The following is a 16,476-nucleotide window of genomic DNA, read 5'->3' as shown; positions in this document are numbered from 1 at the left end:
GCCAGGCTGATAGAAGACTGAGAGTTCAGAGGAAATATCCTGCTTGACAAGGCATCTCTGTAGTCTCCAGTCTGCTTAAATGCAGTCATTTTCACCATCAGAAAGTAGAACATGAATATTTTCTATCCTGTAAAAAGCTCCTGAAAAATAAATTTGCTAGATCTATCTCTTGTACTGCAAGCTTTCATCTTAACTATTTCTTGTATGCTGGAGTCAAAAATTAGTCCCTCAGCTTTCAATTCCTTTGACCGTAGCAGCAAGTTTCTCTTGTTGACAGTAGACAATGGAGGCTTTAAAGCATTTTCCTGGTTTGTTTTTACATGACTTTTTAAGCCATTTCTGCTTCGGACATAATTTGTTTCTCTTTGTGCCAAGAAAGTTTCCACAGAGTTGTGGTTTATTAATTGGATGGTGACAGTTTTCATTGCAGTAATACCATTTTCAGTGTACAATACAAAATCCGTAAGATCTTTTTCATCAGCAGTGCCAGTGCATTTTCATCACTTTAAGAAGTAGTTCTGCAAAAAAACCCAAGCCCACGAACCATCGCAGAAAAAAGAATAAGCCAGTTCTAATGATCTCCCAGGGAAAACAAAAATGAAGTGTATAGCATCATCTGCTTCATCTTTAATTATTATTTAATTACTCTACTAATATGCTCTTCAATTGCACTCTATTGGACAATTTTAGATGACTGCTTTTGTTACGTTAACTTTTTCTTCCCAGCACCCTAGTGGTTTTAGTGGGTTATTAGAGAGAAAGTGGTTTATTAACAGTTGTGTATAACCAGAGCTGTCTGTGTTATAGGCAAAATTCAATGGGATGCAGAGCAGACTCTAGAATTAGAACATAATTATTCTGGAGGCAGGAGCCCAGAAGAGGGCTGAGGAGAGTCACTTGTACCTCAAGTGACCACCAAGAGCTGCTGGCAGGGTCAGGGAGGATGAGGGAGGTAACTGGTACTTGTCAGGGATGTTGGGATTCAGGGGGTTGCAAGGCTGTGAGGCAGAGAACGGGCAGCATTCACTGGCTGAGCCCAAAGTGCTGGTCTCGGATACAAGATCAAGATGTCCTGCACCATTTTATCCTTCTGTCTCTGGAGTTTCAACAACTGCCATGTCCTCTGCCAGAAGTACCACCCCTGCTTGCTACCCTCACTTCTGCCCTTGCTCACAGGCACAAGGCTGCTTTCTTCTCCTGCACACTCACACGTACTGGTCCCTCTCTGCCTCTTCCATTGCAGGGCATTTGTTTTGGTTTGGTTTTAAATCCAACCTGAGGGAATAGAATTTTCTTTACCTTCTTATTTCCTGAGCCAAATATACAGGCAAGTCCCCAAAGTTTAACCAAGAGCTTTAACTCATGGAAAAAGTAGAACCTGGAAGCAAAAATAGCAGGTATGACCACATAGAATTTTACTGTCTACTACTGGTAAAGACTTAAAACTATTTTCTTCAAAAAGAAAACTTCTAAAAACTCATTAAAGAGTTTGCTCTATAAACACATTTTTCTTAAATACTTCAGTTGTGAGTCCACAGAAAACAAACAACCCAAAAATGCCTTTTCAAAGGAGCTGAAGACCTTTTAAAAGTGTCTGGAAAATCAGACCTGCATGATGTCAGGCTGCTTAGTCATCTTCTTCAGCAGAGATGCAGCTATAGAGCTTCCCTATAGAGCTTCCCAAGTGATACCAGGTTAAGTTGGGGGGGAAAAGCACATTGATGTAAGTGCAGAGAAGGTTACCACAGCTGTTCCTCAGCTTCCCCTCAAAAAAAAAAAAAAAAAAAAAGGAGAAAAAAAAAAAAAAAAGCAGCCAATTAGTTATGATAGAGCAGTTTTGCTGTGTGCAAGAGCAGGGCTCTGGGGGCGGGCAGAGGTAGAGGGCCATGTGGGTTTACATTTTCCTGAGGGCCCAAGAGATGAGAGGTCTTTCATTACTTACCAGGAACAGCTCACTTAAGGCAGCAATGAAGTGATTGGGGCAAACTGCAAACTATGCTCAGCGCTATCTGCAGTGACAGAAACTGCTGTTTACAAGTCAGCATCACTAAATACTAAAGGAAACATCAGCAGGAGTGAGAGCAGAGTGACACAACCAAGTTGTTTATTAAAATAAAAATACAACAGCGTCGTGATTTGTAGAAATGGCACGAATTTGTCCTCTCGTACTAATGTGCTTCAACAATGAAAAATACAATCTACCCCATTTTTTAGCGCTTCACTGATTTTTTTTTTTTTTTTTAAATAAAATTGCCTTCAATTGTCCATCATACTTTGCTTCGTAATGTGGTAATGGGGAGAGGACAAGGCAAGCTAACGAAACAATCTGAGCTGCTGAGATCAGAAAGCCTTGCAAAGCCCCAGCTAAGAGCAGAGTTTTCAAGGGACATGCTGATACGGTATGGACGTCGTGCAAACACAGAGGCAAGCAACAATGGAGTGAAAAAAACACACTCTGAAAAATGGGGCTAGCAGGAATGAGCAGATTGCAGGATGAACCGAGTAACAATTTTTGAATAAAATTTACTGAGCAGCACATCCTCCTTCAGCATTATTAATAGTGGCATGGAAGTGGTGGTTCCCTGCTTCACAGACCTGCCGAGGGCGGGTAATGGGCTAATACACTGGGCTGTTCACATCTTCAGTGTATTACACTGTTTCTTAGCCGTCTGCCTCCTTAGCCAGGAATAAACTTCACCTCGTTAGGTTTTCACTGGGGTTTGAACTTTAGCCAAGAAAAGGAAGTCCGGATATAATTAACTCATCATTCTTTTGGCTCTTCTCAAAAACCAGCAGTGAGTTTTGATTTTCTTGTGCATTTAGGGGGTTGTTTTCTTCCTAATAAATTTCTGTGTAGTAGAAATAGTATTGGAAGTTGAGATCAAACTGGCTATTGAGTATGGCCAGGATAACAGAGCGGTGACTAGCACTGCAGAAAGGAGCATTAAATTAAGCAATAAAGTGTGATTTAGTGATACTAATGCTAGAAGAACTCTCATTTAAACCCGACTGAGTACACTTAATGTGCTGGAAGGCTGGCATTTCTATAAGCAAACCTGGCAAGGCTTTTGTTCTGGGTGTTCACTCCTGTTGGAGACCAATAGGGAGACACATTTAAAAGAAAATAATAATCCCACAACACTAAAAGACATCTTCTCAGTGGTGTTCATGCTTTTTATTAATAATGTGATAACAAGATACCAGTTACAAACATTTGATGACAAGGTGAGCTATATCAATGGTGTAACCTGGAGACATAAGGATTTATTAAGAGAGTAAGACCTCCCCAAAACAAGGTTATGAAAACTTACCTCCTGGCTCCTGGACCTGAACCCTACTGTGGGGGGTAGGTAGTCTGAGGAGGTAGGCCAGAACCTGAAATACTACATGGAGACTTTGGCTTTAAGGGGTGACAATAACGTACGCTCTCCTGATCGCCATACCACAGAGGATCTTTACCTCAGCTCTGTTTAGTCTGCCAGCAGACCTACTGGAAGTAGGTTGTATGACCCGATCTATATTACCTCTGCCTGCTCTGCTTGAGTGTCAGCTGCTTCCCACTCTGTAGCCCTAAAAGGCCTAGCAAAGACCTAGACATGTTATTAAGATCTTGATGCAAACATGCTGGAGGGAATTTGACTTGGAAAGAAATAATTTTTCTTCCAAACTTCTCCTTTTGTTTCATTTAACAGATAGTAAAGTTAGGGAAGGTGGAATAGTGATCTGTAAAGCTTTTAATTCACGATCACTATAGGTTTCATGAGGTTTCTCAACCAGCAGCCTAGAAATTATACCACTCCACTGTCTTGAGCTTAGAAACAGACTGGCCACCAAGAGGAAAAACACAACTTATGGTTATTTTTGCTGTCCACATTGTGCTAAGTAGGTGCTCTGCTGTGCAAAACATGGTAATAAATGACATGGAGAAGCAGCCCATAGGCTGGAGCTGCCTCGTAATGGCAGTCAGTGACACACCGTGATGCTCTGGCAGTTGGGGGAGCCCTTTCACCTTAGTAGATACAATAAACCATACCAGGATCTATTTAATTGCCAAGCAAAGACGTCTTCAGTAAGAAGACTGGAAAAACTTAAGTGACATGGCAGGGAAGACAGGTTAGATTCTTCAAAAAAATCAGTCCAGGCCATGGATTTCGGATTCAAGCAGACAACAGAAAAATTTTCTATCTCTAAGTATCTTAGAGAAGCCTAGTGGTGATCAGAAACAAACAGCACTTATCTTCATCACATACTTTGAGATATAGTGCAGCCATTTAGCAAGTTGCTTACCAGCACAGTCCTGCATTTAGGACTCTACTATCATAAGAAAAGTAATCTAAATCACTACAGTTACCTTGCAAAAATCTCATCATTCCTAAGATTCAAGATATGTTTATGTGTACTTCACACACAGAGCTCAGAATAATGATTTATTTCGTATTTGTTCTTTTGTGCAGTAATCAGAAAAGATTATTGTTAATATCATCTGATTTATCTGAACTTCCAAATGTAAGTCAAGCAGATTTATTAGGGCTCACAGAAAGTAGTAGGAAGCAGAACACAGATTAATGTTAATGTTTCAAAAGGCCTTTTAAAGAGTTGTTATTACTGCTAGGTTGCAGTCAGTGCTTTTTTTTATTACATTATTACATCCATGTTGTTGTAACACTTTTTGTGTTTCATCAAATATTTTCAGACTTACATTTCCAAGGCTGGGCCTTGGACGAAGGGACATCTTTAGATCTTTAGATCTTTCACTCTAGATGCAAGCTTGATGCTAGCAGGCCAGCTGATCTGATCCCGGTGTAATGGTGCTGATAAGGGATCTGCCCCAATAGCACAATGTTTAGAAAGCTGTATGTAATAGAATAGATGCAGTTTAGTATCAGCCACGTTCATCCCTGGTGAAGGAACGCCTAAGTCGAGTGACTCGGGACAGGTTGGCGAGTTGCATCCACCTTTCCACCTACAGCACAGGCCCCCGAACTATCACTCAACGTGCTCTGCTGAAAACACACCACTATAAAGACATGATAGTTTGTCACTGGAAAAGAATGTTTGTTCTTGTTTTTTCAACTGTGTGCTTCTAATTAATCCAACAGCATTTTCAAATAATTTAAACAAGTGTTATCTTACAGATTTAGGGAAAAGCAAAACATTAACGTATATAATTATTAAGTGGGGAAAAGATGAAAAATCATCAGACATTCAAGATAGGAACACGACAAGTTGCAGAATATTAGACTATTTCTCTGCCTCTAAATTCACTCATGACTTGAACAGGATGGATTCTCTTCTTTGCAGAACCTTTTCTGACAGCTGCATAGATTTCTTCTGGCTTCTCTCTTTTAATTAGGGGCTTCTTCTCTGGAGCCTTCATCCTCCACATCACAACAGGATGTCGTGGGCCAGTAGGACTCTGAATCTTGATAATCTTTGTGGATGCAATATAGGACATCTTCACTGTCTGCACCACAGCATTCATTAAATTTTTGGCAGCCTGAATTAGTGAAGTGACGCTATCCAACTGTAATAAGAAACAGAAACATTAGCCTAGGAAGCCAGTCTGCCTTTAATCACAATATGCTCAGGAATAAAAAGTAGGCTACCATACTAAACCCTGATTTCTTTGTTTTCCCTTGGTGTGTTTGATCATTATATTCATGTTCCACTGCTCAGACTCAAACTGATATACAGAAATTTATGCTGGTGGAATATAAATGCTTATGTCGATAATGTTTGTTGTTTTCTTTTTTTTTTTTAAACATGAATTCATGATGCTTGTCTGCAGGGTCTCATTGCAATTACTACTGATGGGTAATGAAACCAACTCAAAAAAGAGTTATGAAAATGTGACCTGTTACTTCCTTTGTACCAGCACCAGGCAAAGACTTCAGCTGCTCCTGTCACGTTTTCAGGCTCCCACACATGCTCCTGAGCGATGCTGGGATATGGGGAGGTGGCTGGCTTTGTCAGAGCTGCTGAACCTTGTCTCAGCAGCCAAGATTTTAAAGGGTAATTAAAAGTGGGATAGCACACAAATTACAGTGTCTGTGTGGCCTCTCAAACTGTTTAAGGAGTGCCAACCATAGAGGCAGAACGCGGAACAAGCTAATCCTTATCACCTACTACCATCTTCAACAGCACACTACATAGGCATACAAGCCTTGCAGTGGCATTTGCAAAGGCATTTTCCGTTCCTTACTCATGGAAACAGGAAATAGCGCATTTAATTTGAACTTAAAATTTACTAACTGGAACAAAACCAACAGCTTTAGCAAGCAAGTTGGCTGTGCCACACGGCTCTCTAGTGTAACCCAAGCACCGATGGCACGGCTCCCTCCGGCCAGCCGAGGGCTGCACAGCACCTACGGGCTGAAAGCAGAACGTGCTGGGGACACTTTGCTGTCTCAGCCACCTCCTCAGTGCTGGTGACTTTGCAGCCTAGGTGGAGGCGCTGTGCAAATGGCAAATATGATCCTGTGATGTGTGGTTGAGTAGTGGCATTTTATTCTGTGTTAACCGCCCCCTCCTAGTGAATCTTAATCTCAAACTCTAGGTACAGATCTGGTCCAACGTGCTTCAGGAGATTCCAAGCAGGCTGTAGGCAGAGTTACTACTCTGATGGGGAGAGCTATGATCTTGGAAGAACAAGCACAAGTATTTGCCAAAAGGCAAACACAGGCAAAAAAATGCAATGCCTGTGATTGGCCATCAGTATTACTTCAGACCTTGAAAATGAGAAAAAAAAAACAACTTATTCTTCTTTCTGTTCCTAAAACACAGAGATAAGGCTTGGGTTCATCCTTTCAGAAGAAACTGGAAAAACAAATACATAAAAGGGGAGGAACTGATAGTGCGTGTGTGTGTGTGTGAATATGTGTGTGTGGGGGTGTCCTTCCACGTCTCGTGGTCTTAAAATCCAAGAGCAGAGAGCTGCTGTGTGGATGTTTGCTGGAGCTGTGTTTGACATTAGGCATTGTATGTCACCCGGGGCACTTCAGAAAGTATCACTGCACATCCAATGCACTCAAACAGGAAAAAATTATACCATTTTCAGTGACATCTTTATGATTTTATTTTTGGTCATATGGGAAAATTTTTTTTTGACAGGGTCAGCTAACAGCTGAATGATGCTGTATTTCATTTTGAGCACAATGCTTTTTGTACCATTAAATTTCTTTTAGATTTATTTGCTTGAAATAAAGGCGGTCTTCCCACTTCAACTTAAGCTACCTTTGTTGTTGTCATAGTGCACCGAAGAACTGTTAGGGACAAATATAGGGCATAAATCATCTCAGTGACCTAAATGAGTAGCTTTTTATCTTGAAAAAAGTCACTACACTCCTATTTAATTATGAGGCTGACAACTCCAATTTGGAAAGGAATCTCAAGTCTGAATACCTTTAGGAAAGCCCTCATTTACATATTTATTATTTATTTTATTAGTAGTATTTAATACTGAGAGTTATTATTTAGAAATAAAATTTTAATGAAAAATATTATTTACAGTAATAATTTTTACCTGAGCCACCTGCTATTTTATGATATCCTCCCCAGGACAGTGGTGTGTTAAAAGCCAAATTTACATCAGTGTGCCAGGATGAGAACAGTATTGGGTTTAGGACAACATATAAATTTAAAATGCGAGATGGTCTACTTGCTAGAGGTCTACTTTGTAGAGAATATGCGTGTGCATGCACGTGTGTGTACACGCACACGCACACACAGAGAATGTAGGCGTGTGAGAACACATGATTACATACACCAAGCCCATTGTTCAGGAGTACTTCTCACTTGCATGTATGCAAACACTGAGGAAGCCCACTATGGTTTGGGTGTAAAAATAGTAGGATTACACTATATGACTGGATAGCCTCCATTTCAACTTCTAAACATCCTCTTCGTTGAAACATTTGTCATCTGTAAAAGCAATGAAGTCAGTTCTCTAAAAAAAGACCATCGTTTTCAGTGGGAGAACGATCTTGCACTTTGTCATCCAGCCTCACTGCATCGACCTTTGCAATAAACAGATTTGCAAACTGAGCTGCTACGAAAGGTTCAAGGTCTCCTCCCCTTTGCCAGGTCAAATGAATTGACCAGGGGAGAGGCGTGTGTTAAAATCTGGCTGCATGTCGATTAACACTTTACACACACACACACACACACACAGACAAATGCAAATAAGGCAATAATAAAAATGTGGCCAAGGGGCTGGATTTTTAGTTGCATTTTGGAAACACCTCTGAACTGGCAGAAAACCTTGCAGTTGATATCATGTTTACTGCTTCTCTCTGGAAGCGCCAAAAAAATTTACTAATCCCCTCCCCACCCTCTGAAAGTTGAAATAGTTAGAAGCCTGAGGGAATGCACACGTATGTATGATGGCAAACTGAAATGATCTCTGTATGCCAGGAAAAGGCATAAAATTTACCAGCTGGCCTCTAAAGTTCATTCCTTGCTGCAGCATTTGAGCTTTTTAGAAAAGGATTTCCAGTTTATAACCATCATGTAATCTCTGCACGGTAGTATTTGAACATAACATGGCAGGTGTATGTGGGGCCTGTGATTTATAAACTTTAGGAAAGCAGGCTGCCTTGCCACTCTACCAGATTTACCCGGACAGCAGAGGTGTTGTGATACGATTTCACATGACGTTTAAAGCACATGGTGACCTCCAAGCCTAAAGCTTATTTCAAATGCTGCTTTTAAACCAAAGATTTTATAAACTTCCCGGCTGTCAGTAAGGCATTCTGCTCAGAGGACTTGGTATGTCTTCAGCCTCCAGCATATCACTTTTTCTAGAAGCTGACTAGTGTTGTAGCATTAGCTCACTGGCAGATGAACAGGCATGCTGTCTGAATTTCAAACTGCTGAATACTCACTGTCACAATATATATTATTTAGTTAGAAGAAATGAGAAGGAGAGCGAGAGGCAAAGTTTCATACAAACTTTTTTCTTTCGTGCTTACTGGAGGATTAATTATAGACACACACTTGCACACAGACACAATTTTAATTATCTGTTGTTTTCTAGAACAGCTGACAACGCCATGATCCTGACAGAGTCTTAAGAGCTTTGAATAATCTCTTTTTTTTTTTATTACCCCCTCCAGTGGTCAATATTGGTGGCACCATACACACTCACTTTTCTAGCACTGGCTGTATAGAACACCACTAAGAAGCTGCTGTGTGCAAGAGGGGGCAAAAGAAAAGATCATTTTGGTTCTATGGCAGAAGGTGCATGGGCTTAAGGGGCGGGTTTTGTCCTGAAGTTTTTCAGTGACTGTAATCCTTCCACTTTTTCAAAAGCCACGCTAGGAGGTGGCAGGCTGGGCAGCAAGATGGGCTAGTGTTCTTAAACTATAATCATATGTATCCACTATAAACAAATAATAAATAAATTTCATGGGTCTCTATCTTTGATGAGGTTGTAATTACAAACCAGTATGTGGCATGCTAGCTTCACAGTTTCACAGGGGCTCTGGGGAGTGGGCACCTATCAACTCCAGGATTTTAAATGCTAAAAATCTGAAGACTGAATTACAAACCCAATTGTACACCTGTACTGAACTGATGTGGCTGAATTCCACTGCCCCCTTGCCATGCCAGAGGTTCTGAACCTCTGCCATAGTATTTAAGTTCTACAAAAGATGCCCTGAGATACAAACAGGCTTGAAGAAACAGCTACCTAAAACAAAAATACAAAAAAAGAGCTGCTGTGTGCCTCCGGGCTGAAAAGCAGATGCCCTGTCTACCACTAAGGCTGTTGAAGTTAGGGGGCTGCTGCAGTTACCACAGTGGTGGGGGCAGGGGGAGGTGGTGTATGTCAGGACAGGCAGCAATTGCCTTTAATTTCACTTTGCTCTTGGCATCTCTGCATAGGCAAAGAAATATAGGGAGACTTACTTAATGCTGATCTTTAGACTATCCATGTTACTGCAGTGCCTTAGTGTCCACGTTCTCCCTGAGTTTTCTGGATGTATCTTACACTACTCTTATGTCTGACCAGAAAATGTGGATATGTGGGGGAAGTTATTTCTTAATTGCATTCAAAATTTTGGAGAAGCTTTTAGAAGGTGTCCTTGGACTACAGATGTAAGAATCAGGCTATACGTGTCATGGGTTGGTTTTTTTTTTGTCTCTAGTGAGCAGCTGGCTTATACTTCAATGCCAGTAGCATTACAGAGTTTGGTGTAAATCTATTGTTCTTCTATAAATCTAATGTACTCAAGGACTGTCTTCACTTGGATGCTTTTACCTCAGATAATCAGTAAGCTCTTCAAGGTCTCGTAACGTATCTAGGAAAACTGATGAAATGAAACTTGGCATAAATGAAAGATTGATAAAGTACTCATTGATCAGTTAAGTTCGTTTCATTTAGAAAGATGTAGCTGCAAACTCTTCAATGTGTAGCAAATGGTACATAAAGATTCGCTAGCAAAACAAACGAACTGACCCCAAACTAAAAGCTGTTTTATTTTTGCGTGACTCCCAGTTTTGCTCTTTCCACACTTTCCATGGAGACAGCAGCTCCAGCCTCCACATTTCACAGGTCTGACCGTGTCAGGCAAGACATTAATTCATTAAAGGATTTAGGAAAAGCATCCCTTGCCGTATCTTTTTCCTCATTAAATATGTCATTTGTCCTGTGAGTGTTAGTACTTTGCAAAAGGAATAGAGAATGATTCTGTAACCGCTGTAATTTACCTTTGTGATTAAACAGAGAAGATGGATACAGACCTGAAGATAGTACTTTTTAAAAAAAGAACCAGTCACCCAAACCCCACCGCCACCAAGAATTGGACTGGCAGCACTCATGCTGAAATCTCATCTCAGCATTCCTCTTCTGTCATGAGTCCTGGGTGCAAGTAAGCAAACGCTCCATTGAATAACCAAGTGGAACAAAAGGGAGTTCAGGAAAAACTGCATTTTGAAACTTTATTTTCAATTTCTTTACACGCATTATATTTTTCACAGTTTCGTAAAATAATTTCATGTCTTGGCAGTAGTAGCTGTATATTGCTATAAGAAGTGTAACAACATAATAACTGATATGGTCAGTTATTTTTATTTAACGTTCAGAATGATTAAGAGAATCATGACTTAGAATTTAAAGAAACTTTGTCAAAGTACTTTCTGTTCAGTGTACTAAGAAACTTGTGTTCAGTGTACTTGTTCAGTGTACTAAGAGCCTTGTCATGTGTCAGTAGGAGCTGTTGCTGTAGCAGTTAAACAAATATAGAATTTCCTTATTCTTACAGAATGTCAATCAGTCAGTCTCTTGCTCACATTCTTTGCATAGATTTGCAGACACTGTCTTTTTGACATAAAGAAGTGGAAGACAATTGTCCTCTGGAATAAAGCTGTAAGAGACTATGCAGAACAATACTCACAAAATGTTTCTTGATATGTAATGTGCCAGTCTGCTCGAACCTCAGGTGTGATACTCAGCTGCTCTGCTGTGAGTATTTTTTTGTAGGGAACTGAGGTTTTAGTTTGAGCGTGGATTTATCAGTTGGCTGTTTGCAGTCTTCCAATCCTATTTACAGTTCAACCAGACTTTCATTTTTCATACAGGTGAAAACTAAGAATTGCATATCAAATACACAGTTCTTTAATCAGTGTTTGAAGTCTGAACTTAGAATTCTTTTGGAAACAAGGTCAGTTATTAAAAATTTATCTTAATTGAACCGCTACTTTAAATACATTCCTAGGAGCAAATTTTCTTTCTTACTAAGAGATTAAGACAGAATTTTTATTTCTTTGACAACTACTTATGAAAACAACATGAATTCTGTATTTCTATGAAGACTAGTGAGCTTCTGAGTAGTGATGCATTTAAGGTGTAAGGAGTATTTATTACATCGTGCTTTTTCTTTTCTTCCCACTTTTTTACTATGTATAACAATTTGCTGCTGTGAATTATTTTATGGTTCCTTCACTAAGGTTGCTATATAAAATAAAGCAATTGAATCCCGTAAGATTAAAAGCAGCAGAACACTCCAAACAGGAAAATTATTAAGAGTGAAATCCTGACTGTTGAAGACACTGAAGATTTTCTGGGCCAGGATTTTAACACTAATTACTTGCCTTGTTTTCTGAGCCGAGGATGTTTACATTTCCACAGTTTTTCCTCCACCCAGAACAGCGATAATTTCATTTTAATGAAAATGGAGATCTTAGTGTAAGAGTGACACCAGAAGATGGGTGTTCAAGAAAGCACAGGAAAAAGTTCAAGAACTGGAAGCACTTCGTTAACTACCATGTTTCTTCATATAACTGCCAGATGATAGATAAAACCTGTCATGGATTCAATCCTAGTACATGTTACATATAAAATAAGCCAAAGGGAGACTTGCTATTGTGATTCTTTTTTCCCCCACTACCGGAATCTGTTCCCTCAGCGTTTTGCTCACCTCTGCTTTGCCATGCTCTCCCTTTGGAATGAGAGATTTCATCCTGATGCGTGGAACTGACCTCGGGAAATCTGCCTCACCATTTGGGTGGGTAATCTGGGGGTGTTTATATTCAATAAGCTGAGTTTTCCTAAAAATTTGGCTATTTTGGAGGTTATCTATCTTCGTCTGGCTGTCTAGTAATTACAAGATACACCTCAAGGGTATTTGGGGTTTGTTCTGCATTTTACCCATTTTTCAGGTGGGGAAATTGAATCTAATGAACTAAATAATTAATGAACTAAATATTACCAGAATCTCCTTGAGGCTATGTAGGATTCAAAGAACTGAAATTGAGTCCTATAATTAGACCAGGCCCTGTGTCCAAGTTAAATGATAAACAACTTACATAAGTACTGTAAAATTGTTTCCCTTTAAACATCATAATGGAACATATGCTTAGACAGGCGGTTAGCTCAGTCCCTCTCAAGTACTGCTGCCTTCACTCGCAAGATTTTAAAAAAAGAAAACTCTTTTTTAAAAAACGTGTCCTTGAGAAAAAGAGAATAATGGTTTCATATATTTCCTTGCTGTTTCCATCAGTTGCTTTAGTTTGTGAAGAAATGGAGTGCTTGTTGCAATAATCTGTTACATGCACTGAGGCTGAGAAGTATAAAATACATCCAGATTTTGCTAATTCGCGAAGTCATTATTATTAGGAAAAGTTAACTGTCTTGTAGTGTACATTACCAGTAATACTTCTTACTGCTTTAAATTAGTTCTTCTCAGTAGATGCAGTTTAGACAGCAATAGCAACTTAGCCGTCTGTAACAGGAAAGAACATACCCCTTGCTTTGTTTCTGAAGGCCAGGAGTTCTACAGACACACACCTACCAGCATAGACTAGGCAAAAGCAGTAACGTGTAGTACTTTCACATTAAAAAAAAACAAAAACAAACCTAGTGAAACATTTCTATCAACTCTCAGTAAAAGAACATGCTAAAATAATATACGAGCTCTTAGGGGTTAATGTCAACTCTTAGAAAATTAGTGGTTTAGTATTTTCGGAATCAAATACCAATATAAGAAGTAATTTTATGTATAGTGTAAGCAACTGCACTGCCAAGTTCCCAATGACATGGAGAAATATCAGCATGGAGAAACAAACTGGCTGAACAAGGAGCAGTAGCTGTGCCTCTGGCACACACAGGCATCAGCTTTGTCAGAACAGCAGCTATGGACTTAGAGCAAGGCAAAAGAAAAATGTTGTCACTGAAGGTGGCACAGCAGGAAAAGCAGGACAGTGGTATCGAAGTCAGTGGAACAAACTGTCTTCCTATAATAAATCAAGTGGGCTGTTACAGTAGCCAATATTTCAACATGATTGCCAGCTTGCTGCTTAGCCCTTTGTTCCCATTCTTCAGTCTTACGGGACCTGCAGCTCGGGAGCCATTCTGCCCATCTGGACTTCTCTTTTAGGAGGAAAAAGAAAACCCAAACAGAAACCCAAGAAGGAACTGAAACGCCCTGCTCCCCATCCCCTCCCCTGCCAAAGGAGCAGCTCTTAAAGAGATCCGCAGAACGCTAGCTCTTGCCGCCTGGCTCCTCTCTAGCAGAAACCGAAAAGCTCCAACTGTAATGAAGGCGTTGAGCAGCTGCCACGGCACTCACACGTTGGCTGAGGCACAGCTCTCCTGGGGTATGGCTATGCAAGGACTGGGGCTGTGTCAGCCAAAGCTCTGGTGGCAGCTACAGATACCCTACCTGGTATTTCTCTACATGCGAGTTTATAGCTCTGACTCCGTGTGTTTTTACCTATGGAATATAGCCTTCAAAGCTGAAACCTCTTCGTAGCAGTCTTGTGCTTGCAACTTTTGATTCATCTGGCATGGGAACTCAGTGGTAACTCGGTTAAGAGAGCCAGTCATTTAAATCCAGCCTTCAAGCGTGAAGTTAGAAGTATTAAAGCACCTACATTTGGCAGAAAAGTGGACTTATATCACTGTTGAAGTCTGGTTCTTTAGATACCAACAGGAAGTGTCAAAAGATAAATCAAATGAAACATCTGCAGGAAAAATAGAGTGAAACAACCTTCAGTGCACAGGTAGGGCTGGCTAACCCGAGAGATCTTTTCTATGCCATTTATCAAATTCTGTGATACTGTAACTGAGAACTGTCTCTTCCAGATTTCTATTTTCTTTTTAAGGCCAAAAAGCATGGTGTCCCATGCCAAATACAATATAAAATGAAATACAAAATGATGACTATAAATAGCACAAAACAGAATTGCCTGGCAGAAGTCAGAGAGTGTGATGCTCACATATAAAATATGTTAATTTTCTGCCCGGTGATATAATTCTCTTTATTTAAAGCCACTATTGGGGAAAAAAGTGAGCTGTCAACATGTAAGCCTATCATAGTGCAGTACTTGTAAATACATTATCAGATTATCTACATAAATGAATGCAATTACTATCAATCTGCATACTGCAAATGTTACACCATTATTTTGTGCCTGAAGAGGCACAAATTTATTCTAATTAATAGAAAGAATTGTCCATTTCCTGTTTAATCACAGGTAGTGAAGAGTTACTGAGTCCTCACCATTTTTGCTTGTGCAGCTTACAAATTGGCAATGCTCGCTGCATTATTAAAAAAGTTAAGTATTTTATGGGAGCATGAAAGACTAAATACTGATTAAGGAAATTTTAATGAATGAAAAAAACAAAACTGCAGTGAATAAAGAATTAGAAGGTAATAAATAATTCACACATCTCTTCCTCTCTTTTTTCTGTATATGACCTTTTTATAACCACCATAACTGGAGCTCTGAGCATCTCTGAGCCACTGGCTAGAATGAAGGTGCTGGAGCTCAAGGGGAGGGCAGTCAGAAAGGCAGGTGTCCACATAAATGCAGTGAGAGAGTACAAGATTATATGGCCTGAAGTCAAAAAGCTACTAATTGAGGAGAGTAGTCAGGAGGACTATCAGCTGGATTCGTCCCGAAGCATTCCAACTGCCCCGGGCAAACCTACACTAGTGATACGGCAGGGGTATTAATTTTAAGTCCGGAATGTTGCAGGGGAGGTTGTCAGAAGACTGTTACAGGGAAGAAAAGGACAAGGACACAGGGGACACAGATGAAAAGCAACTAAAGAAGATACTGTGATATGCACTGAATGACTGTGACCTGTGTTTGTGAATTACAACATACTTTTTCATACGCATAATGCTCTTTGCTGTCATGGGGTAAGTCCTAAAGTGAACTACGATGGCAGTCACCACTTCCTCCTTAGGTACAGTGCTTCTGTAGATGAGAATCCATTTTCCTGTTCACAGAGATACTGCAGCCCTTATCCCCTGGCATTGCTGACCACTGTTGTATGGTAGTGTATCAGGTTAATCTGTAATGCCATTTTATGTCTGTTTTACTTTCTCCTCCTTAGCTTCATCCAGGAGATGATACTGGTAAGACAGATGTTGTGATTTAGCTCTAGTTCGAGAAGCCAGTTCTTTCTTTTACAGATCTACAAATACGTGATAGAGTAAGTCTACATCCTCTGCTCCTCATCCCTCTATTCTTTCCTTTGACTTGGTCTTTAGACTTCAATAGAGGATATTTTTACATTTTTACACTACTCTTCCTGTGAGGAAAAAAATTCCATGAGGCTGATTTAAATCCAAGATCCTTGTGCACAGCTGCTATTGGAGGAAGGGAAGTGTGGGGTGGATATAAATGCCATCTTACATCCATACAACAGCACTCTTATGTGTTGAATTGTGGTCTGCCGCCAGCTTTTGCTCAATCATTTTCACTTTTTACAGCAAAGTTGACTTGCCAGTGTGGAAGCTGATACGAACATCTGAATGTGGAAATCTGTAATCTCTCACAGGAGAGGAGCTTTCCTCCTCAGCTCTTCAGTTTGCATCACCTATCACAGTCATGAGGGAGAGAGGAGATAACAAAAGGGAACTGTAAGAGCCAACAACAGACAGCTGAGGGGTGACCAAGAATCAGGTAGTTCTATCTTGAGGATACATGTACATGGGTACAGAGGAGAGAAATCATGGGGAAACAGTG

At 40.1% G+C, this 16,476-nt stretch overlaps 1 protein-coding gene across 3 annotated transcripts in view; it reads right to left on the bottom strand.

Annotated features, from left to right (window-relative positions):
- Nucleotides 1-3,160: 3,160 nt before the first annotated feature.
- The window catches only part of CTNNA3 (catenin alpha 3), a 480,821-nt gene continuing 467,505 nt past the window's right edge, over nucleotides 3,161-16,476 (bottom strand). For all 3 annotated transcript variants that reach the window (XM_074924433.1, XM_074924432.1, XM_074924434.1), the window contains one exon: nucleotides 3,161-5,524. In XM_074924433.1, coding sequence (XP_074780534.1) covers nucleotides 5,237-5,524 — 288 coding nt within the window. In that variant the 3' untranslated portion in view covers nucleotides 3,161-5,236. The remainder of the gene's footprint in view (nucleotides 5,525-16,476) is intronic.

Source organism: Athene noctua, chromosome 21, assembly GCF_965140245.1.
Source record: "Athene noctua chromosome 21, bAthNoc1.hap1.1, whole genome shotgun sequence".
Lineage (NCBI taxonomy): Eukaryota > Metazoa > Chordata > Aves > Strigiformes > Strigidae > Athene > Athene noctua.
The sequence above is the reverse complement of the archived record's forward strand: the minus strand, read 5'-3'. Positions and strand labels throughout refer to the sequence as shown.